Genomic DNA, 22720 nt, shown 5'->3' on the forward strand with positions numbered 1-22720 from the left:
TACAGTGATTTTTAATGCATGTATAAGTATATACAAAATAAATACCAAATTCTTCTTTGATATGCGGTATTTCTTAAATTTTAGTTTAGGTTTGTATTTTTTCCAAGTAAACCTTACGTGGTAGCTAAAAATTAAGTTCATGTTCGTAATAAGCAATACAATGTGCAAAACAGTTGTTAAAACAAAAACAAGTCTTTAACATTTATTAGAAATAGAAAAGAACGTCAAAAAACAAAGTTGTAGGGTTTTTTTAACCACTCTAAAATAATATTTAATCATACAGAATGTTGTGTTTTTAAGGCGTAACAAAATTTAGAATTATTAAGTGAAATACGCTATATATTTTTACATATTTTGAACGAGCTCCTCTTAGGCTTTACAATCACCGATGCCACGTTGCTATGTTATTCCATTTTTCTTGAAATTTTTTAGCAATGGAAAGGTTGACAAAAAAATCGTAGTAGGGTTATTTTTAAAATCTACGTTACAATATTTTATGGAGAGATCAATAAAGGTACGCGCTCTCTAGTAGTTTAAATGAAATTAAATTTTCTTATACAGGGTGTTTATAAAATATTTTACTTTTCACAATTTTCAAATATCGATTTAGTTTTTTCAAATAGAACATCCTATTTATTTTATTACTGCATCTTCTTGGATTCTTGTTCTTTTTCTTTTTTGTTATTGCATTGCTTGCATTTAAAACTGAAAATTACTACGATTTTTTACTTTTTTACATATTAGATGAATAAGAACAAAAAATAAGTTCAGATGCAATAATAAAATCCAGGTGTTCTGTTTGAAAAAGCGGAAATATCGATATCTCAAAAGTAAAATTTTTTCGATTTTCTTGTGAACACTCTGTATATTAATATATAAATTAAGTGATAGCACACAAGAAAGCATGTAGCTTAATTTATCGTTTCACAAAATATTATACCTAACAGGCTTTAAAAATGGCCCTATTACGTTTTTTTTTTTTTGTGAAGTGTTCCATTGCCAAAAAAAAATCAGGAAAAGGAGAATAACTTGCAACGTTGCATCGGAGTTTTAAAAATAAACAAAAACATCAAACCTAAAAAAAGGCTAATGAGAATATATAAAAATATATAGAACTGATGTATACTAGATAGCGAACCACAGATTTTAAACAAAATGTTAGTTATTCGGCGGTATAGTTGAAAAAAAGTAAAAATAAAAAGAAAATTTGAAATTAAATAAAAATAGTGTTACTCATATTCTGTTCATCACATCTTTTATACCCGCACATATAATCTAGTCATAGCAATACTATAATATATAAACTCTCCTATATTCCCTTAGTGCTTCTCATAATACACCACTAAGAACAGTATATCAACTGGTAGCGTCAGGTAACGTCGATACTCTTGTTCCTAAATAATTGCAGGGTGTCGCTTGATTACACTGTAAATACGATCTGCCATCAAACGAAGGCTTCTTAGTTAAATTGTTCTAGTTATGTCTATTCATTCGACCTTCGTAAGCGGTTCTGTTTCGAAAAAAAAAATGTGTGACTAAAATTTACCTAAATTATAAAACTTTTATTCTACACACACATATTTTACGAGAAGCGCACGTGTGCACATAATATTGTTTCTACGCCTCGTTTACATTTGTATTCTTCATTGATTCGATTTGGTTTGTATTATAACAACAATATTTCACATTGTATTAAATACTTAAAAATTTACTCCTAGTGTCATTTTCCTCTTAAAGAAGAACGAAATATTTTATGGGTTACGCGATATGAGTTTGTTCTCCGCCGTTGATATATGATTATAAAAGTTTTCAGCTGAAATTATTTGAAACGTCGACTCATGTAGCGTAACATATCGTCTACATTTATTATCACTGCACTTCTTATTACGGTTTCCTCTATCGATTCTACTATTCGAACACATATCCAACCTTAAGAACAAAATATCGTTTTCCAAACTTACTCCCTCTGAATGTTGCTTCTAAAACTGCCTTCGTTCGATATAATTTACATTAATCGGAATCCGTTCCGGGCGATAAATTTTAGCTTAGGTGTGAAGCAGTATATATGTCACGTATGGCAATCGTATATAACGAAACCAAAACCTAGTTTTAAGTGCAATGATCAATCAACAAATTGCGACAATTTTTTTGTCAATTGACCTATGATTGGATGGCGTTGTGTAATTGATTACGCTTTGATAGTTCTAATTTCGCACCTGAGTTTAATCGCAGGCATCCATCATCACGCTCTGTTGCAGGTCTAGGAATTTCCGGTGTAATAATGCGATGTATAAATTATACAACTGAACGTACTACAGCTTACGCCAATAAGCATATTGTGACCGAGTCATTAGAGATATTAATTAATTCTCAGAGTGCAATATATCAGCACCACACGGAACGATTATTATTCGTCTAAAATTAACAAATCCTAATAACTTTCCGTTTTTGTAGCACCAATAAATTCTAAAATTTATGAACACGAGTTAAATTCACCGTGAATATTGAATTTCAAATCCAATTATCGCGTTGTTCACATGTTGAACAAATGCCTCTGCATATTCGCCTCGACAAGAACTCGTGAGAAAAACGCTGCTGTTTGTGAACAACGGAAAATTATTATTTGTCAACTTCCATAACGTCATTTAAGTGTGATGCTTTCTTTTACTTTTCGAGTGATATTTTAAGAAAGTACGTTGTAATAGAGTCACTTTAAAACATGTCCAATTTCATGTTTTCGTGGCGTAACGCGACTCGAAAATGTAGACTTCACTTTTCCGTTTGTTCGTCGTCTGTGTGCTGGTATTACCTTTATGTGTAGTTTAATAATTCACCCGTAAATTTGCGTATGTGGGTTTCACCAAAGAAAATTAAGTTTGGATTATCAAGATTTAGAGTTTATCTCCATCACTGCAATAGAAATTAAATTTTATTTATTCATCCCCTCCAAAATGTTATTTAGTGGCGATTATTCCAAACACTATTATATTGTTCATAGAGAATTCCTCTAGTGTCACAAAAAGTTCATAGTGACTTCTAAACCTGGCTTCAGATGTTTGTGAGTTGTTAATTTTTGGTTAGTAGGGGCTAACGCGCGTTTGAACTGGCTTTTGGAGAATTACAGTACTGTATATTGAATTTTTCTCAAATTACATATATATTTCACAATGAAATAGCTTTTAGTCCCCGTTGGCCCACAAAGTTGCCTTAAATACAGTATTTATTAGTAAAGTAAGTAAACTATCAGAGAGGTGAGAAACGTAATGGTCGATTTGCAAAGGAATTCTAGTAAATATGTGATTATAATTTCGTTAGAGGTAATTATTTTGAAAAAATTGAACTAAATTTTTTTAGACAGAACTTTCCACGCGCCTGAAGTACAATCAGACAAATATAGATTCTTACATAAATTAAAAAATAAGTTAAAATAAATAGAGATATAACTTATTAATCTACAAGTAAAATAGGGTAGTAAATGTGTCTGTTTGAAGATGACGTAATCATTTTTTAACAATAACTGGATGGATACAATGTAATGTACTCCTAAAATTTTTAGAAAATTTAAGTAAGCTGCGTTTGATTTAATGAACCAGTAAAATACATTGATTGCTTCATACCATTTTTTTTTTCAATCATCCTATATAAGCAGTTCTAAAAAATATGATATATTTTAGATAGGATTTAGCCAACAGAAATTTTGAGAATACGTCGTCAAACTTTACAAAAAATAAGGCGACTTCATAAACAACGGATGTAGAAGTATGTAATTTCATAAAATTTAAATAGTACCTATTTATTTTGCAAAATTTTCAGACGACGTAATTAAATTGTTTTAATGCAGATGGGAGTTCTTTGAGCACCATATACCGAAATTATTTTCAACTATACAGAGTGTTTTTCTTTAAGGCGTAACACAACTTAATTTTTTCAAATTGGATACCTTATATATTTTTATACATATATTCTGATTGACCTCTTCTTAGGCTTTATAACTCTAGTTTATTTTCAAAATTCTGATAGATCATTCCCAAGTTATTCCAATTTTCTTGAAATTTTTTACCGATGCAAGAGTTCACAAAAAATGGCAACAGGATTAACAAGATTATTTTTAAATTCTTGGATACAATATTTTTTGAAAAGATAAATAAAAAATGCGCTTATTCTGGTATAATGTTTATAGAAAAATTTTAATTATTACTATTTTCAAATGTCGATACTTTAGTTTTTCCAAATTTTTTATTGCATTTTAATCTGTTTTTTGTTCTTTTTCTTTTGTCTTTCTATATTTAAAGTTGAAAGTTATTGAGATTTTTTTTAAAGAGACACACCGATACATTGAGATAAAGAGAACAAAAAATAGAGTTAGACGCAGTAATAAAATACAGGTGTTCCATTTTGAAAGACTGAAATATCGATATTTGATTTCAAAATTTATTTTTTTATAAAAAAAAAACAAAAATTGGAATAACGTGGAATTTCAGATATAAATCTATAACTATAAAGCCCAGGAAAAGGATGATGAGAATACGTAAAAGTTAGTCTAAAGTTATTTAGACAGAACTGCCGTGGACAACAGCAAATACAGCTTCTTCGAAAAATTATTAAATTTAATTTTCCGAATTATATATTTTTTATCATAACCCCTATTAATAAAATAAAGAAGCATGCTGTACGTAGTTTCAAGTGAGTTTTTTCATAATGAGATTTTATAACGATCTCAAAGCTTTCGGTTTTGCAGATTCAAAATTAAATTGTAAAATGTTATTATACAATTTTTTTTACAAAAATTGGAATGTCTCGGGTAAAAATTCAACACGGATTCATAAATTGCACGTGTAAGACTATGTTTTTTTTTACAATTTAAAACCCATTTACTATATACAATTTAGAAGTGACGTCATCACATTAATGGTGGGGATGATTAGAGAAAGTTTGGTTAGCGTTTTACCATCTACATGATATAGTCATACTATATATACATATAAAATATACAAATCTAAAAATCGACACAGACGGCGACCAGACAGACGGAAACAAGAGACCTATATTTTCGTGTTAGCTTACGCTCGAGAAGTAGAAATATATATGTAGAGTATTCTACATAAAAAAAAAATCGTGTGCTCTGCCGTATAACTTTAATTTTTGACTTTTTTCTGTCTCTAATGGACTGAAGTTTTATAAGCATCATTGCGAATTCTAAATTCTGAAATATTTGAATCTTGTATCTGTAACTTCAAAACCTTCAAATTAATTTGACTCCTTTGAAATTTTTGTTCAAACGTCATTCGAGTAGCATGTTACGGATTTCATGATTTGTTTATTCTCTAAGAATGCTCATTTCAGATCTGCCATTACTTGAAATTATTTTTCCTTGAATTTAAAACCTCTGTAAAGTATCATTTTACATTTACATTTGAAAGTCACTTTCACGACTTACAGTTAATGTTAAATGCCCTATTTTTTAAAGTACAAAATTGTAAAATTCCTCGAACTGAGATCTCTATAGATTTTAACCGATTTTAACTGAAAAATTAAGTTCTAAGAGCGTCACTCTCGCTTCCAGAGTTTGAAATATTTGAATCGTTTCAAATAGAAATGTCGCTTTTGAAACCATACTAAACATAAAATTCGCCTTTAAAGTGTAATTTATCATTATTTGAAATTAATTTTCCTTCATTTTAAAACTTCTATGTTGTCTCAAGCACGATTTAATATTATAGGGTGTTTTAAAAGGTGTAAAATTGAAAAATTTGTTGAACTTAGATCCCTCTACATTTCAAATGTGTAATTAAGTTTTATGATCGTCATTGCGATTTCCAGATTCTGACTTATTGGAACCTAGTGCCTGAAATTTATAAACTTAATTTAACACTACTTTGGACCTTTGGTTCAAATGTCATTCGAGTAGCATGTTATGGATGTCTTCAAGCATACACAGTTTTAACTGAAAAATCTATCATTTTGAGTTAAACTGAAACACAGTTTTTAAAAGTCTAAATTGTAAGGGCAAAATCTACCTTTGAAAGCGTCATTTGTCATCATATGAAATTTCATTTTAAAATTCCCATCGAATGTCATTGTACATTAACATTTTTAAACCGCGTTTCATAACTTCGAGTTAATATTAATTGCGCTGTTTTTAGTAGTGCAAAACTGTAAAGTCCCTTAAACTTAAATACCTCTATTTCAACAAATGTCAGTTTGTGGTAATAAAATTGTCAACATGTTTGACACGTCCTAGTAACTGTAACTTTGCAATCCTTAGTTGGAAAATATCGTCCTTTCATTGTCACTTACACACACTTTATTGAATTTCCTCGACACTGTAAACTATATCGCATAAATTCAATGAACTGGAGTCTGGAGAGATTGCCGTCACGAACAAAAACCCCGTCCAGAAAGTGCACAAACTTTGAAAAAATCAGATAACCATTTTTATTTTATTCAATAAAGTGATTGAAGTCACTTATTCATTTTTTTAACATCCTGTACACATTTGTTTAAAAAAAAACAAAAACATATGACTAAATACAACAATTCATGAATCAACCCCCAACTAATTTATCAATATGTATTTCAAAAAAGTGAACATAAATAAAGTTTAAAATGAAGTCGTTAAATTTTTGGAAAGTACGTGCAAATTTTCAGCGCAATCAATTTCAAAGTTTCCCAATATAATGTAAATGTTTTTGTACAATTTTGAATTTTTTTCCCAGAATTTACATGCATACAGTTAAAATAAGGGTAGAGCACTGGTATAGCCAAACAAATTTTTCACATGTCATAAAATTTACTTAGCAAAATTTTGATATGACCTTAACAAATTCTTTGTGCGCATGAGCAGGCAAATTTTGGTTAGCGTTTTATCATCTACACAATATTCCAAAAATACATTTACAATTTCCCATCAATCAGGACAGCAGTTTCCCAGATTATCTGTGTAATAAAATCGTCAAAAACGGGGACCTACTTTTTCATATTCTAGAGGTTCTGAAACGTCGAAAAAACATTAAATAAGCCCTTCCTTGCACTCGAGTAACAATTATAACTATTGTCACCATATAAATTTGTCTATTATGTTAAAGTATCAGTTATTGAAACAAATCATTTCCACATTTCTAGGGGCCGAATCACACACAATGGACGAGGAGATGAAATACTTTCTGAAAACACTTGACCAACTGGAGAAGATTTGGGCCGCTCTGTGTGAAAGCGAGGGCTGTGCCAGGAAAAAGTCTGTACATGTTTTACGAACGAAGGCCCAGAGAATAAAAACTTCGGTAACAAATGAAGGGTCCTTGACTGCTGGTGGAAAATTCGAATGGGTGGATTCGGTTCTCATAAAAGTATGGCGATAATATAGTGGACTAAACATACGTCTAACTGAATTGATTTTAGTGTTTACAAGATGGTTCGTGGTTGCTTGTCGATAACGTTAACTTGTCTAGCGCGGCCGTTTTGGACCGGCTTAATGCGCTTTTAGAACCGAACGGAGTTTTAACTGTAAGCGAGAGAGGGGTGAACGAAAAGGGACAAATGATCGAAATAATACCGCATCCAGACTTCAGACTGTTTTTGACTATGGATCCTAAGAACGGGGAGATCTCAAGGTGAGTTTTTATTCGGTTCAATTCGCGGCATTAGCTTTCAGAGTGAGAGATGTTTTTGGGAAAGTTGCTTGTGTCTATTTTTACTCTTACGTAATAGGGGTTCAATGAAAACACGGTTTAGCGAAAAGAGCCATTAAAACAGTTAAAACTGTTTGTGTTTTTTTATCGATTTTATGGCTTATTCGGTTTGGAACAAGGTTTCTAAATTTAATTTTCGTATTTCGTAATTAATAACCAGAGAGTGCCACCGCAACCTCAAAATCTCTATAAGACGTTCGTGGATTACTGCAAGTTGTGGCTTTAATAACAAGTGTGAGATGCTCGAGATGCAGATATACTAACTAGAGCCCCAACCAAGTAATTAAAAGCTGCACCAACTTGATCATAGTTTGCTCTTCAGTAAAGAGACATGTTGCAGTGATTTTAATCGCTGTGAAGTATTTCATTGCACAAGTTTCTAGACGTTAATAATCCTATTTTGCTAAAGCAGTCATTAATATGATCTCCTATTATTAGGCATTGTCAAGTGAAATTGATAAAGCTCGTGGCCACTTAAATATACCGGGTGATTATTTTATAAATTTCTGCTCTCGTTACCCATCACTATGGGTAACTAGAGTAGAATTTAAAAAATCACCCGATATTTTCAGGGTAGTGTTAGTGTTGTTTTTGCAGACATGTATTAAAATCTCCTTTAAATGAATTAACTTGCAATTCATTATTAATAGAGAGGTTGCGAATTCCAAACAAAAATTCTTAAAAACTCATCAAAAGTTAGTACAAATCACCACGTGATTTATTTTACCACATATTTTCAACTGTGAATTTTATACTAGCTTTACGAAAATTGTCGCCCTCTTTAGTAACATATACAGGAAAGCGAAATCCTTGCGAATTGTAAAATATGGATGAGTACAATAAAATAACTTATTTAAACGAGGCTTTGAATTTCAGAAAAACATTTTCAAGATTTATTAAATGTTTTAATTTTTAGCGACTTTGTTTTTTTTTATAGTATCGAAAGTTTTTTAATCTGAACTTCCTCCTAGTACAATGGATTATATGTACAATCGATTCAGTTTCTTAAATAAATTATAAAATTTGACAGATTTTTTTCTGATAATATATAATATAATATAAATATTTTAAAATTAAATTAAAATATAGATCAAGAACCATGCATATTTCAAGCGAGATTTTCCCTACAAGAACTTTCAGTGTAATTTTAACAACAGTCCTGTGTCCCCAGAATTTAAAGAAAATAATATAAAGTATATATGAATTGGGCCATTTGCTTAATTTGTTAATTTTTTAAGATTGTTTTAAAACTTCCTGTTCAACAGTTCAAAAATAGGAATGAATACAGAAAATGTGTAGAAACACGTTGTCCAACGGTCCAAACAACAAAATTTTGGCACGACGTCATCAAATTTTTGGAATGAACAGATGAATTCTGATTTACTACGTTTACAGTAACACTAACTTGCGCAGAATTTTAAAGCAATCGCTTTTTATACGTTCCGAGTTCAACTGTAAAATTTGGCTGTGCAATTTTGTTTTTTTGTTTTTTTTTTTTTCAAAAATCTATTTACATAAGAATAAAAACTAAAAATAATAATGTAGCAAAATTTTAAGATGACAGCATTAAATTTGTTAAAAAAATTCAGGGAAATCGAGTTCGACGCGCTGATTCCAAAAATATAGCGTGATTTTGCAATAAAGTACCGCCTCTCGACTGACGATGAATAAGAAAAATCGTCACAAACGAGATGGGGCGGGTGGGCGGGGCTTATATTTTGCCTCTTTTTTGTAATATATGTAGGTTTTTTTTCACGACAGAAAACTTACGACATATTAAAAATGGTACATTTTTGTGGGGATTTTGGAATTAAGTTCCACCCCTAGGTATGACAACAAATGAAAAATTCATCACAACTGAGATCGGGGCGGGTATAGGTGGGGCTTAATCGTAATAATAATTATTATTATTAATTTAGTTGAGGTATTTAACCCAATTACAGAAAATATAATATAACAAATGCTTACAATATAAAAAGGAACAACGAGAACGAACGGAACTACTAACTACTAAACTACTGATCTTTGGCCTTATTAAAGAAACATTTTTTGAAACACTTAGAAAACACACTTTATTCCATTTGTGAATGCAAAAAACGACAGTAATGCAATTCTGCTATGTACCTACTTGTTTTGGAGATGTGTTGGGGCAACTATAGATATAAAATCCGAAATTTTATCTTTTTAAGTAAATGAGATATTATACTGAAAATGAAACTGAACCACCACAATTTTAAATTCTTTAGAGCATTTTCAAACACTAAACCAAATGAGTTACATATCAGACTGTTATACTGATGAAAAAATCAAAAATAAATTCTACCTAACGCACTTAAACACACTGCCGTCTATTTGTAAATAAAAAGTTGATGTCACTTCGGAAAAAAGTTCTTTCTGTCAATTGGTCGTTCTAAATTTCAAACTTCTATTTTTTCCAATACCTGTGAGTGGAACAACTGAGCTGAAACACATTCCTTGGATTACTGTTTTTTCCCTCGTTATATTGCTTCCATGGTCATTTAATGCATTGATTTTTTACTTCTCCACCGTAACCTAAGGAAGTATTGTAATCGAGTCCATCGCCCGACTCCTTACGTTTTATAGTTTCTCGACCTTTCATCACCCGAAGAATACTAAGAAATAGGTCTCCCGTTTCCATCTATCTGTCTGTCTGTCTGCCGTCTGTCCGGATTTTTATTAGACAGTATTTCCGAAACTATTAGACCGATTGTTGTCAAATTTTGTAGATTAGGAATATCATGTAGATGCTAAAACGCTCACGAAAAATTGCTAATCATCCCCACCACCAATGCAATGACGTCATCTCCAAAACTTGCAATAATATAATTTTTTGAATTACATAAAAGAAGATACTCTTGTACTTGTGGTGTATGAATCCGTGTTAAATTTTCACACTAGACATCCAGATTTTTGTAAAATCAATCAGAATTGTATAACATTTTACAATTTAACTTTGAAACTGCAAAAGTGAATGCTCTGAAATCTTGCAAACGTTTTAAGGTTAATGATGGTAAATCGTTATTCAAAATTTACTCGTTTATCCCCTTCCAAGACGTCATCTCGAAATTTTGCCAAGTAAATCCTATCTAAACTCGGCAAAATATGATTAGTCTATACTTGTGATTCATCATTTCATCAATACTTTTTAGAATTGCTTAAACTGGGTAGATCAAAAAAATTAATGAATGAGTCAATTTATTTTATTCATTAAATCAGAAATTGTAAAACCGAATACTTTGAAATCTTGCAGACACTTTAAAGTTATCGTAAGCATGGTAAATTTTAATCAAAATACATATATCTGTTTACCCCCTCCAAAAAAATTGATGACGTCATCTCAAAATTTTACCGAATAGATATGATGAGTCTCTACTTGTAATTTATCATTACATTCATATTTTTCAGAATCACTTATACAGAGTGACTCAAAAAAATTATGAATAAGTCGATTTATTTTATTTATTAAATTAAAACCTGCAAAACCGAATGTTTTGAAATCTTGCAGTCGTTTTAAAGTTATCGTAAGCATGGTAAATTTCTAGTCAAAATATATGTTTATCCCCTCCAAGAAATTGATGACGTCAACTCAAAATTTTGCCATATCCTATCGAAGATATACAAAATATGATAGGTTTGTACGTGTGATTTATCATTCCTTTAATATTTTTTAGAATTGCTTATACACGGTGACTCAAAAAAATTAATAAATGTGTCAATTTATTTTATTGATTAAATCATGAACTGCAAAACCGAATGCTTTGAATTCTTGCACACCTTTTAAAGTTATCGTAAGCAAAATTGATGACGTGATCTCAAAGTTTTACAGAATTAATTCCATCGAAAATGTGCAAAACATGATGAGTCTATAGTTGTGATTTATCAATCAATTTATCAGCCAATAATTACATTTTTTAGGATTACTTATCCTGGGTCAAAAAAAAAAAACAAATGAATGAGTCATTTATTGATTTTATATTGATTAACCCAGGAGCAGGTTACTCCATTTTCCCCAAAACTTAGGAATACAATACCGTTTTTATTAGTGTTTCACTGCAAGTATTCAAATTGTCACAACATTTTATTGCAAAAATATTGATGACGTCGTCACTAAATTTGATAAAGAAGAACTCATTTGAAACATACTTCTTTAATGTTATTTTATTTTTTATGGGTGCTCATAAAAAAATAAAATTCGCAAAATCAAATTTTATAATTTTTTTGGAAAAGCTGGATATATTTTATTGTACTTAACTAAATGCCGGTTATTATTTTCAAGTCTGGCTTTACTGGCTTTATTGTTTGAATAACAACATACAAATATTAATGTTCCTAAATATTTTTAGTAAAGTATTTTTTTAAGAAAACTGTTGAAAACAAGATTGGCATTTCATTCTTTGTAATAAATAATAAATAAACTAAGAAAGTCGTTTAAATAATCTATTTTTTGTAAGAAAAATTTGACAAGACCTGTGTTTAACATCCAGCTTTTATTCGTGGATTTAGCGTAAATTATTTCTTTCCATTGGAACTAACATTGGACTGCTATTAAGGAGGCTAATAAAAATTTTAATTTGGAAAAAGAGATCAGAGCTCTGAAATTTGCTAACTTGAAACCTGAAACGAACAATCTATATGGGCTATTTAACGATGTGCTATTTTTAACGTGGACCTTCCGAGAATCGTTTAATTATAACTTTATGGTTCATTATGAATCAAAGTGGTTATATTATAAACTTTACTGTTGGCGTTTTTATATTAAAGCGCAATAAATTTTTAATGAATTTACAGTGTAAGTTAATGGATGTCATTTTATTATAAGAGTGACAAAGATTTTATTGTGTTCAAATCCTTTGAAAAATTGAACGTTATTTGTTTCAGTTATTTACAAATTTGTACTATTATTTCAAAACAAAGTTCCTAAAGAATCTACGCAACGCTGCCCAGAGTCAAAGTATCAGTTGTCAGAGTCCACTAAATAAATATTTAGAGAACTGCCACCTCAAATATTAAGAATTGTAGTTTAAAAATACCCTTAAAAATACCAGTTTAAAAGTTATTAGACCACATAACACAAACATAAAAAACTTCCTTATTAATTGCACATTTTGTTGGTAGTGCATTTTAAAGCTGTTTTCACGAACACAAAGATAATATTTTGACTTCTGATCAGAATTTTCTCATTATTTAATTTTGTTTAACGGCATGTGCCTTCCGCGTACCTCTAATAATAACGAAAACAAAATCCGCGATTTCATTTGAATCTTCTGTTCGAAAATAATGAGTGTAAAACACATTTCACTGTAAATTCGTGCAAATTAATTCCCCCAAATTTATTTAGGGCCATGAGGAACAGAGGCGTAGAAATTTACATGCTCAACGAAAAAGAAAATGGACGCAGGAACAATTTCGACATGAAAAGCCTAATAAGCCGAAAGGGATTGAAAAATATTAACCACATCGATTCCTTGCTACATTTGCATGATTTTGTGTCCGATTTGATTCTCAGCGAAAAACCAAACGTGAACGAATTACTACGCGCATCAGTTTTAATTTCGCAACAACTCCAACACGGCGTTGATGACAGCCGCGCATTTTACAACACCATCATGGAAGTTTATTACAAAACCAGATCGTTCATGGAATTCAGCTGTAATGATTTCGACACTGTCATTCGAACAGAAATCGGGAAGCTCCTCGTCATAAACAACGACTCAGGGGTGTTCTGCGATGACGTGACTTTAAAAACAGATAAATTACACGTCTCCTCCAATCTGGAGAAAATTAAGCAACAAGCCACTTCTTTGCGACAGCTGCTGCCGCAGTATAAACTTTCGGGTCGTATTAATAATAACATGAAATATTTGTTGATTAACTTCTACGGCATTAGCAGCGTCGAGGATTTGCAAATCCGATTTCGTTATTTTGCTGATTTATTGGGTGATGATTGTGGAGATTTGCTGGCAACGTCGGAGGCTCTCTGTAAATTTGTTGAGAAGTTTGCAGTTAACTTTAGAGACTTTCCGATTGATTGGAGGTGGATTCCTGAAACTAATTATTTGGGGAAAAGTCAGTTTACAAGTAACAGGTTAATCTTGGGGCTTCACATGGTTGCGAATTTTAAAAACGAACAGCTAGAAGCGGGGCTTAGAAAGACGGCGACGGAGGAAATATCGTTGCTTGATTATATGTCGCACAGACAAAAAAATATTATTGATGATCTATTCGATGATGTGTTAATAGACGAATTCTTACAGTTGATTGAACAATATAATGACTTTTTACTCGACGTTGTTAGAAAGAACGTACAGATAAGCGACGGAAATGTAGCCAAAATACTAGAGTTATTGACTTGGAGATTCATTTTGTACAGATATACTTTAATCGGTGTAAAAAAGACAGACAGACGTCAGCGCTACCTCGTTCTTACTAGTTTAAAGGTGCATTATCGTTGGTTTTTAAAGTATTCAGTGAACAAAGTGAAGTTACTTTTAAACACACAGTTACCCCCTAAATTGGAAAACGTGATAAGCAACATTGACAAAAGTCTTGAGAAACAATTTTCTCTTTTACATAAAGTCAGCAGAAGTTTTCAGAAGTGCAATCACAATCCTCCTCCAAAGGTAATTTCTGCAGAAATAGACTTTGCGAAGGATTATCAAAACGCACTAAGACTTTGTGGTGCACACGAAAAAAACATACGACATAAAATGATTGAGTTGAAAGTAAATGATAACAGTGACTTAGTAACCAAAACGAGTGAACTTAAGTCACTTATGGAAACTTGTCAGGGAGCATCCACTTTGAATAAACCCGAAACCGAATTACTCTCAATTAATGAACACTTGGTTCAACTTCTGTTGAAGAAGTCAATGCTTACAAACGACTTTGAAGTTAATACTCAGGAATTTAAAACATGCGTGACTCTGCCAATCGATTTAGTCACCAATATTCTACTTTATATTCGAACAAAAGATGTCAGGCTTACTCACGACCTATTAAGAGCCTTCTTTGTGTACTTAACAAATTCAGGAAGCCTTCGTTACCGTCGAGGTGACACAGAGCTCGTTTTATCCAATTTTAGCCCAATATTGACACAGCATTTGAGTTCTTTATTAATTAGTGTTACCAATGATGGCGTGACTAAATTTGGTAGTTTCAGAGAAATGATGAAACAGCATCGCCAATTGAATTTGACATTGTGGCGCAATTTGCAACAGCTACAAAATCGTGACTATGATTATCTACAAACCGAGCGCCAATATATTACTAATAGTTTCGAATCATTCGTTAAAACTTTAGCAGAAAGTTTGAATATTCAAGGCGACAATTTCAATCAATTAGTAGAAGTTTGCTTGCAACACTTGTCGCAACTGAAAGACTCAAGTGACTTAAGTAACTCTTTCCTCCATCATTTGAGTATCTGTGCAGAAAATTACTTTAATTTGGACGCCCCCAGAGACTTCCACGAGAATCTTTCCCTCGTTTATAACATGCATATGGCGTTGAGCTATGCCAAAGCCATTCTCAACTCGCGATTACCCTTAATAGACCCGTCAGCAAAGAAATCCTTAAAGAAGAGATACTGTGTTGAAAACATTAGTAATTTCGAGGATTTAAGAGATAGTTTTCTTAATGCGAACGAAGTTTATAGTGGCAATGACCAAACTTTGCATTCGCATTACGCGCCCGTGATGGAAATGATTAAAACTTTGAAGACTAAAAACGAGAATCTGGGGAGTTACGTGGCGGTTCGTCCTAAAGAAGTCTTATACGACGAGATCCTCAAGGTGAGTGAATGAAGTAATCATGTGGGGTTAAAAGTCACGTCATTTTTTAGGTTGTGAATCACGGCTTTTCGACGATTTTGTCTTGTCACTACGTCGACGGGATTATTGCGACGCTGGATAAGTCGATCAGGGATTTAATCAAAGCCGACTCTAGTTTTTGTCCAGAGGATTGCAAGCGCATTTTAAAACAGTACGAGTCTGCGGTTTCCAGTTTCACAAATCTCATTTGCGAATGGACCAAATTTAGTCCGTCTTATCCTGATGTTATCGAGCCTCTTTTAAGTAATGTGAGCGAGTTCGTCTACGGTCTCAAATCACATTTGGAGCTGTTGAGGAAACTTGTGTTGCGGCATGAGTACAAAAAGTTCGGGATTGATGTGCAGGAGGAATTAGTTGCGATGGTGGGGATGCCGAATCTTGACCGGGAACATGCTGAATATGAAGCTGTAATTGAAGTTTATACTAATCCCAGGGTTTATGGTTTCATTGAACATGTTTTGGGGGATGAGGAACAACCGCATATCAAAAAGCAGGAGATTTTGAGGTAAGTCATAATTACTGTTAATGGAGGTTAAAACAAATGAACTTGTCGGCAACGGACGTAAGCTTAACTAAAAAAAAGTTGAGTTCATTTTACTGCAATGACACAACAAACCAATTGTAATTCCCAGTAAAAAAGCTACTTTGTATGTTGTGAAATGCGAAAATACATTGCAACACTTTTTAAACAGTGACAGGCGATTGGCAGCACTGACGATGAAACTCACCCCAAATTTCCATTTTCGTTTAAATTAAAATTCTACGACATTCCCACGTCTATTTGAGAGCTAAATTGCGGTGTTTGCGTATATTATGTGTAGGTATGTACAGTGTTCAAAGAATTTAAATAGAAAAATGTTAATTTGCGTCCATTTTATTGATTAGAACTTAAAAATATTTATAGAGCAATTATGAACTATATGTATATACGTAGTTACACATACACGCACTCGCAAATTTTTGTATTTAAAAACAACCAAGCACCATATACAGGGTGATAAATTTTGTATGTCCTGTCATAAATTGTAAAAAACATTAGTTCAACCCAATAGTAGGTATGTAAGGCAACATGGTTCAACTGGATATTCGAATAATAATATGTTTTCACTTAGAATTAATATAGTTTGTATAACTTACAATTATGAAGTTTTACGGTACACAATGGGACGCAAAAAAAAATAACGTTATTGGGTGATTTTTATTCAATATTGCCAAGTGACAATCTAGATTAGGGAGGGACCAAACTGGGAAGATAATGTTTTTACAGTAACGCCTGAAAGATCGGACGCTCTTTGTGGTTTTTTTCGACTTCAAAAGAGCGAAATTGGTATAAATTCCCAAATTATTCGCACTATCAAATCTTTATACGATCAGGCAACATTCTGTGTACGGGTTGATTCTAACTATTCAAAAACTATTCAATATCATCAGAGGAGTCCTCTGGGTTTTTGGTCTCCGACATTGTAAAATTTTTGGTGATGATCTTCGTTTTACCGTCCAACATCTAGAAGTTTTTGTTGAGCCTTTGCTTGCGCATGTTGACATTATTTTCACAAGTTGCGAGATTGCTTGTTGAAATTCAACCCCATTTATTCTTGTCGCCAAAATATTGTTATAATTGAACAATAAGGTAAGTCTCGGTAATTTTTTTTCTAAACCCGTAATAACTGATGATCAAATGATTCCTACACAAATCAAACTAGTAGTTCTATATTTTTCCAGAGTAAGTTTAGTAATTTAACTAATAAGCAAACAGTTTTTCTACAAATAAGAAAATAAAAATAGTTAACAACATATCTTGGTTTAACTTGTTCTTACTCTAGTGTTTCCAGTTTGATGTCATTTGTAGAATGCTAGAGTAAAATTTTTCCGTTCTATCTCACTGCGTAGATACAATGGCGGCCAAAATAAAGTAGGACCTCTTGAAAGGATTCTTTGAAGAAATTTAGTTGTGTAAACTGGACTCACTTGAATAGATATTTATTCACAATGACATTTAAACGTCAATACAAATTTGAAATTTACACTGGGGAAAGAAAAGTGTCCTATTTTATTTTGACCGCCACTATATTTTGGGTTTCTACAGGGTGAGTCGCTAAGCGTGTGTTCTCATTAATTACATATTAGGAACTGAAAAAAAGACCAATACCAAAGTTGTACGGTTCTTTGGGCAATATACTCTCAAAGTTTTTTTTAACTATACAGAGTGTTCAGTTTTTACGACGTAGCACACAACTCAGTTTTTTTTAAGAAGTCCATATGTATTTTTAGATATTTTGATTGACTCTTCTTAGGCATTACAAGCATATAGTACAGGCTGTTTCTTTTATTTGATACAACCCCTGTAACTTTTTTATTCTTAAAGATAAACCTGTAGTTCTTTGAGCAAATGTATCATTTTAAAAGATCTATGTGATGGCAACCTCACATTTATATTATCACTTCCGGTAGAACCGGAAATGACATCAACTTAATTTTTTTTTATGGAACACTAGGTATATTTTTTCATAAATGGAAAGACTGATTTTTTCTAAAAATCAAAGGCAACCAATATTTCTAAAATCAATACTTAAAAAATTATTAAATAAAATAGACGAAAAATTCATATTAATTGATGACAATCTAGTAGCTTGAAAAATTGACACTCACGTCATTTATTCACATAGGTGATGTTTTAAAATGGTACAAATTTGGTCTGGAACTATATGTTTATTTTTTAAAATAAAAAAATTAAGGGGGTTGTATCAAATAAAAGAAACACGTGGTATATTTTTGAAATTCCGCTTCGACGTTGCCACGTTATTCTTACTTTTTCGAATTTTTTTAGCAATGGAAGATTTCACACAAAAATCGCAATGGTTGATTATGGTTGTTTATTTTTAAAATCTATATTACAATATTTTGTGACGAAATATGTAAAGATACGCGTTTTATTGTGGGATAAATAAAAAAAATTCATCTACAGAGACTTGATTACTATACTTTACTTACGCCCATTGACAAAAAAATGAATTACAATTTTCGAATATTTCAGTTTTTTCAAATAGAACACCTGTATTTTATTACTGCATCTTATTCTGTTTTTTTGTTGTCTCTCTTTTTTGTTCTATTCAACTTTTTTAAGAGACATATCGACATATTAGAAGAAACAAAAATAGAGTAAGATATGGTTATACAGGGTGTTCTATTTGAAAAAAATTAAATAGTTATTTGAAAATTGTAAAGTTTTGGAATTTTTTATGAACAATATATAACGTGACGTCACAATGGAGTTTCAAAAATAGACTTTATTTATAAAACCTAGGAAGGGGCTAATTAGAATATGTAAAAATATATAGTGTTTCATTTAAAAAAAAACTAAAAAACAGAAAAATCTGTTTAATTAAAAAAGAGTTTAGATTATTGTCCTCAGGTTTTCGTACAACTTTCATCTGTGACTTTTTTTTTTCTTCTTTTCTTTCTTAGTGACTCATCGTGTATATTACTCTTAAGCGAAACTCAAATATGGTTTTTTTAAAAAATTGTTACTATTACTATGTTGTACACCGGACTGACTTATTTATTAAACTAATTTTTTTTTAATAAGGTCACACAAAAGTTTGCATGAGTAAGATTAGAAGATGTCAGGGACCAGAAAATCTCTGCATTTCGACTAAATATCCTATTTCCATTTTATCGACATGAAATTGTGATATAAAACCTGCCAAAATTTCTTGCTGATATCCAATAAAGATTAGGTTATTTTTGGTCCGTTAATGAGGATGTAGAGTTTCACCAAATACAAGTCAACTGAGTTTACTATACAATCCGTCATTGACTAATTGCACCCCAAACACCAATTTTTTAAGAATGAAGGAAAGTCTCAACATAAACATGTGGATTTTCGGTACTCTATTTTCTCAAATTTTGAAAATTAATATATGTTGCCATTCAAAAAACAGTTTACCACCAAATTTGTGCAAAGTCCGCTGACAATAGTCAACCGTAGCTGAAAAATCTTTATGTAATGTAATGCTGCACTAAATGTTGTATGGATGTTATAGGAGTCTGCTCCGGAATTCTGTTATCTTTCGACTTGTGACTTCCTTCTTTTCATTGTAGAGAGTAGGTTTCTCGGAACGTTGTCACACACATTATAATACAAAAATGAACATAGTGGACGATGTTGTTGGGAAATTGTTCTCGGAATTCATGCCAAACAACCGAATCGAGTATTCCCACGCATGGTTTACCGTCTGTCCATTTGGAAAATAGGACTTAATCATTAACACACCTTATATTTTATTACTACATTTTACTCTTATTTTAGCAGGTACTAGCCTCGCCCACCCGCCCTCTCTTTTGTTAGAGAGTATCTCATTTGCCAAAATCAGTCTTATCTTAGCTGGTACTAGTCCCGCCCACTCACCCTCTCTTTTCTTAGAGAGGATGTCATTAGCCAAAATCAATTTTAAGTTATCAGCTACTAGCCCCGCCCACCCACCCTCTATTTTCTTAGAGGGTATGTCATTGTCAAAATCAGTTTTATCTTAGCAAATACTGATGACAAACTTTTACAAAAAATGATCAAAATTTGGAAACATTACGAGCTTACTTATATGCACAAGGCAGGAATTTTGAACATCTTCTCTAGTGTTTAGTTGGTTATAATTTAATCATACTGCACGATTAATGACTACTGGTTGTTATGGTTATTGTCGTTAAAAAAATAGGTGGATTTTAGTCACTATCGTTACTAAGAAATCAAAAAGTAAGCTGAAGGTATTCACGCATTAGGTGCGTGCAGTATTGCCAATTTTACTGTTATAAACTTGCATTTTTTCGTAATCTACATCATAAAGAGTTAATCCGCCATTTTCCAGACACCCGGATATCGGTGTGTCCCTTAAAAAAATAGAAAATCTCAATAGCTCTCAACTTTAAAGAAAATGCTTAAGAAAAAAAGAAACAGAACAAAAAAACAAAACACGATGCAGTAAATAAAGTACAGGCTGCTCTTTTTGATCTGAAATATACATCATATTAAAGTTTAATTTTTTTATGAACAGCTTGTATATTAAAGCGAAATTATATTTATACCACAATAAAACACGTACATTTATTTATTTCTCCACAAAATGTTGTAGCGTACATTTTAAAAATAACCTTACTGCCATTTTTTTGTGAACCTTTTCATTGCCAAAAAATTTCAATAAAATTGGAATAACTTGGCAACATTGCAGTGAAATTTCAAAAGTGAATTATGATTATGAAGCATAAGAAGAAGTCCATCAGAATATATAAAAATAAATGTATAGTGTATTCCATTTGAAAAAAACTAAATTGTGTATTACGACTTAAAAACAGAACGCTGTGTATGTGTTGCTGAAAATAATTTTGGTATGTGGTCCTCAACTGTACAACTTTAGTCACAGACTTTTTTTATATTTTTAATAATTAAGCAGACGGACGGAATCCATAGTTATGATTGGGCAATATTATTAAACGTAACCTTTGGCTGACAGCCCCATAGTGTCCAAGACACTTTGGAGGTTAACATTTTGCCATTTAACAACCAGTGTTACCAAATTACTTATTGCTTTAATACAGCCTACTTTAAATCAAAGTGTTGTCGATCGCCACTATGAAATCTTCAAAACTATTTTAGAAAAATATTGATGTAAAAACATATTTCATATGATAATTTCTTGTAGAAAAATGAGGATTTTGCAATGAAACTTCGCCCTTCGGTCTGATAGGAATGAAAAAGTCATCACAATCGAGATCGGGGCGGGTGGGTGGGGCTTAATTTTTTTTTAATATATAGAGTTTTTTCAACAACAGGAAAGTTAAACATGTTTTCAGTTTCTTGTTGGGAAAAGAAGACTTCGTATATTAAGAACAAATGGACAAAATATAAGCCCCGCCCACCCACCCCTTCTCAATTGTGATGAATGCTGAAGGGCGAAGTTTAGTTTGCAATATCCTGATTTCTCTACAAGATATTGCCATATGAAATTTTTTTAAAACGGTAGAACATTTCAGAGAAATATTGATGTAAACACATATTTCATATGATAATTTCTTGTAGAGAAATGAGGATTTTGCAACTAAAGAGATATTTAGAATACTGGTTTTTGACAAATTGAAGTTTTTTCAGGATAAAACTAAGCAAAACTGCTAAAATAGTTCACATAAAAACAATTCATACTTTTGTAAAATTCTATTTATAAAAAATTAAGAAATGTTCAATTGAGTGAAGTCAGTTTCTGCGCTTTTTCTTTGTCGAAATGTATTTTATTAACTTTCGCAATATTTTAAAATCATTTGAGAAAAATGTACTCCCACAATTCCCCGAAGTTAAAGAAATAAATTAAAAACAAATATACTACGTGTTACGTAACTAAATATGCATTTCAAATAAAAGAAGAACAAACATAACTCATATTGGCTAATAAAAATGAGATTTTACGACTCCCCTTAACGTATTTCAGATTGCTGAAATGCGGACTTCAGGAAAGTTTTAATAACTGCGTGATAGAGGCAAACTCAGCGGGGATATTAAATTTTTCACATTTCGAAAATTTTATCAAAGCTTTCGTAACTTCATGGAACGAACAAGAAAAGAATCGCGAACGTGTAGAACAAGAAGCCGATGCCTTATACAGAACCAGGTAATTACTTTTATTCTACATCGTCAGTTCATTTAACCTGATTTTATGATTATGCGATAGGACGAAATGCGACGACAAAACCGAAGCCGAACAGATCGAAGACGAATTGAAAGAACTATTCCCAAACTACCACGACCAAGATTTTGCAGATATGCGAAAAGCCGCTAATTTAGCGGATGATCCTACACCTACATCCCGCGATAACAAATTCGCCGGGGTAATTTCAAACGATGATATCAAATTCGTTGTTGACTTGCATGTAATGCTAGTCCAGAGTTTCACCAAAACGGAGTGGTTAAATCCGGATAAAAATAAATGTGCCGTGCCGAATTTCATTCATCCTGTAGTTGAGAAGTACAAATTATTTAAACAAATTTGCAGTAAGGTTTTACCCTACTTGGATTACCGAATGGATAAAGAATTAATAGAGAGTATAAGCGTCTTACTTGCCTTCGTACAGAATTACGGAGATACGAATAATTTAGGTGAGCATTCTCTCTACTCCCCCTTAATAAATTAGCAACGATCTTAA

General features: G+C 31.8%; 1 protein-coding gene across 1 annotated transcript in view; it reads left to right on the plus strand.

Annotated features, from left to right (window-relative positions):
* LOC135122697 (midasin) overlaps positions 1 to 22720 on the plus strand; it is a 176799-nt gene that overhangs the window by 142295 nt on the left and 11784 nt on the right. The window contains exons 18-23 of the mRNA XM_064047054.1: positions 7123 to 7346; positions 7399 to 7610; positions 13048 to 15496; positions 15547 to 16040; positions 22009 to 22188; positions 22249 to 22673. Of these exons, the coding sequence (XP_063903124.1) occupies positions 7123 to 7346; positions 7399 to 7610; positions 13048 to 15496; positions 15547 to 16040; positions 22009 to 22188; positions 22249 to 22673 (3984 nt within the window). The remainder of the gene's footprint in view (positions 1 to 7122; positions 7347 to 7398; positions 7611 to 13047; positions 15497 to 15546; positions 16041 to 22008; positions 22189 to 22248; positions 22674 to 22720) is intronic.

This window comes from Zophobas morio, unplaced genomic scaffold (assembly GCF_036711695.1).
Source record: "Zophobas morio isolate AGI-343-1 ecotype UQ-CSIRO unplaced genomic scaffold, CSIRO_AGI_Zmor_V1 ptg000005l, whole genome shotgun sequence".
NCBI lineage: Eukaryota > Metazoa > Arthropoda > Insecta > Coleoptera > Tenebrionidae > Zophobas > Zophobas morio.